The sequence below is a fragment of the Callospermophilus lateralis genome, chromosome 9 (genome assembly GCF_048772815.1).
Source record: "Callospermophilus lateralis isolate mCalLat2 chromosome 9, mCalLat2.hap1, whole genome shotgun sequence".
Taxonomy (NCBI): domain Eukaryota; kingdom Metazoa; phylum Chordata; class Mammalia; order Rodentia; family Sciuridae; genus Callospermophilus; species Callospermophilus lateralis.
Window position 1 is genome coordinate 75,243,986 of NC_135313.1, and position 1,973 is coordinate 75,245,958.

Consider the following 1,973-nt stretch of genomic DNA (forward strand, 5'->3'; position numbering starts at 1 on the left):
TCCATTCATCCTTCTTTGATTTCTTAGGGGGTGGACACTACTCCCAGATCCCCGCCCCACTCCACCTGTGACACCTCAGGCCAGGCCGCAACACACATACTCTACACTCCTCTAGAAAGCCTTCGCAGGAGAGTGAGTCAGTCCCAGGCAAAGGCCAGGTGCATTCGCAGCACCATCTGGCACCTGCAGCATTTTCACCACTTTCCTTCTGCCCAAAAGTGAGAGGGGTGGCCGACAAAGGACGCACCCAGCTGGCGTGGCCCGATTCCTCGGAAACTTTCAATTGATTGCTCCCTTCCTCCACAAACTCTTTGATTATCCAAAGCAGAAGTGCACAGTGACCTCTGCCTGACCATTGGAGTTGCAAAAGAAACAAAGCAAGAAAAGGTTCTTCCTTTTGCTTTCCCTACCGCCCAATAGCAGGGCGGCGCGGCTGCCGGAAGGGGCCGCTGTTCGCTCAGAGCAGCCACCGGGTCGCTGCCGCCGCCGCCGCCGCCGCGGCCCGCACCTCCCACGGCCGGGCTTGGCCCATCCCCGCCAAGTTCCAACAGCCCCCAGTCGAGCGAGCGCAGGGAACAAGCACCGGCTGAGCAGGAGCGGACCGCGCAGAGGAGCTCGGCTGCAGCGCGCTTTAGAGAAGCTCCTGGGAAACTCTCACAGCCCGGACACTTTTCGAAAGGAGAGAGCGAGGAGCCCCGCGCAAGCAAGTCTACAAGTAAGCGCTTGCCCGGCACCTGTTCCTCCCGTGCCACCGCCTTCTCACTCCTCAGACTCGCGCCTTCCTGGGTGCTGCCTGCTCCCGTGATGAATCCCGCGCTGGGCAACCAGACCGACGTGGCGGGCCTGTTCCTAGCCAACAGCAGCGAGGCGCTGGAGCGCGCAGTGCGCTGCTGCACCCAGGCATCCGTGGTGACCGACGACGGCTTCGCGGAGGCTGGCCCGGACGAGCGCAGCCTGTACATCATGCGCGTGGTGCAGATCGCCGTCATGTGTGTGCTCTCGCTCACGGTGGTCTTCGGCATCTTCTTCCTGGGCTGCAATCTGCTCATCAAGTCCGAGGGCATGATCAACTTTCTGGTGAAGGACCGGAGACCGTCTAAAGAGGTTGAAGCGGTGGTCGTGGGGCCCTATTGATGGGTCCTCAGGCCACAGCAGCAGGCACACCCCGGCCTTCCGCTCTTCTCCAGCCCAGCTGAGTCCACCGCTGTCAGAGACTGGGCGAAGCAAACCTATCGGAGTCAATTATTTCTCCCGACTTCTGCCTTTTGGGATAAAGCGATCCGTTTCTCTCTAGCCCACTGGAAGTCCCCATACCTGGCTGTAGGAGAGAGCCCTGACTTCTGAACTCAGCAGCAGGTGGCAAAAGGGAGCGATTAGGGCGCAAAACTTTGGAAGCTACTGTTTGCGTGGGATGCGGGGAGACCGACGGGACCAAAGCCCTTCTCCACCCGCAGGTGGGCCAAGCACTGGGGACAGCTGGGGAGGGCGGGCAGGGGAGAGACCCAGAAGTCCCGATCACCGGGTGACCAGAAAAGTGACCTGTTTATACTCTACGCAAGAGACCTAATGGGTACATTCAAATCATGCGCGGATTCTTGCCCACTCTCTCCAGCTCCCCCCTACCCCAGCCCTGGCGGGGAGAGGTGAAACCTTTGATTGTAACGTGCCGTTTTAAGGGAATTTGTGCTAGTTTGCTTGAATACGTCTTTTCTGCCCTAGTGGCCTGTTTGCCTGCCTGGGGGTTAGAGTTTTGTCATCCTGGGAGACGGGGTGGGGGGAGGGGGAGCCTGCGAATGTGAATGGGGTGAATTGTTTCTTTTAGTGTATTTCCAACTGGGTCTTTTGGGGAGACTAGAGCTCCAGCTAAAGGACAAAGACCCAGAATAGAACTCGTAGCTCGTGACTGCACGGTTTACGCCACAAAAGTGCTCTTGATAATCTGTGAAGCCGTTTTGACCTTTTTTCCTTCTTCT

At 58.3% G+C, this 1,973-nt stretch overlaps 1 protein-coding gene across 1 annotated transcript; it reads left to right on the forward strand.

Annotated features, from left to right (window-relative positions):
• Nucleotides 1-804: 804 nt before the first annotated feature.
• On the forward strand, nt 805-1,134 carry Rprm (reprimo, TP53 dependent G2 arrest mediator homolog). The gene has a single exon (XM_076866870.1). The coding sequence runs from the start codon at nt 805-807 to the stop codon at nt 1,132-1,134; it is 330 nt and encodes a 109-aa protein (XP_076722985.1).
• Nucleotides 1,135-1,973: the final 839 nt, after the last annotated feature.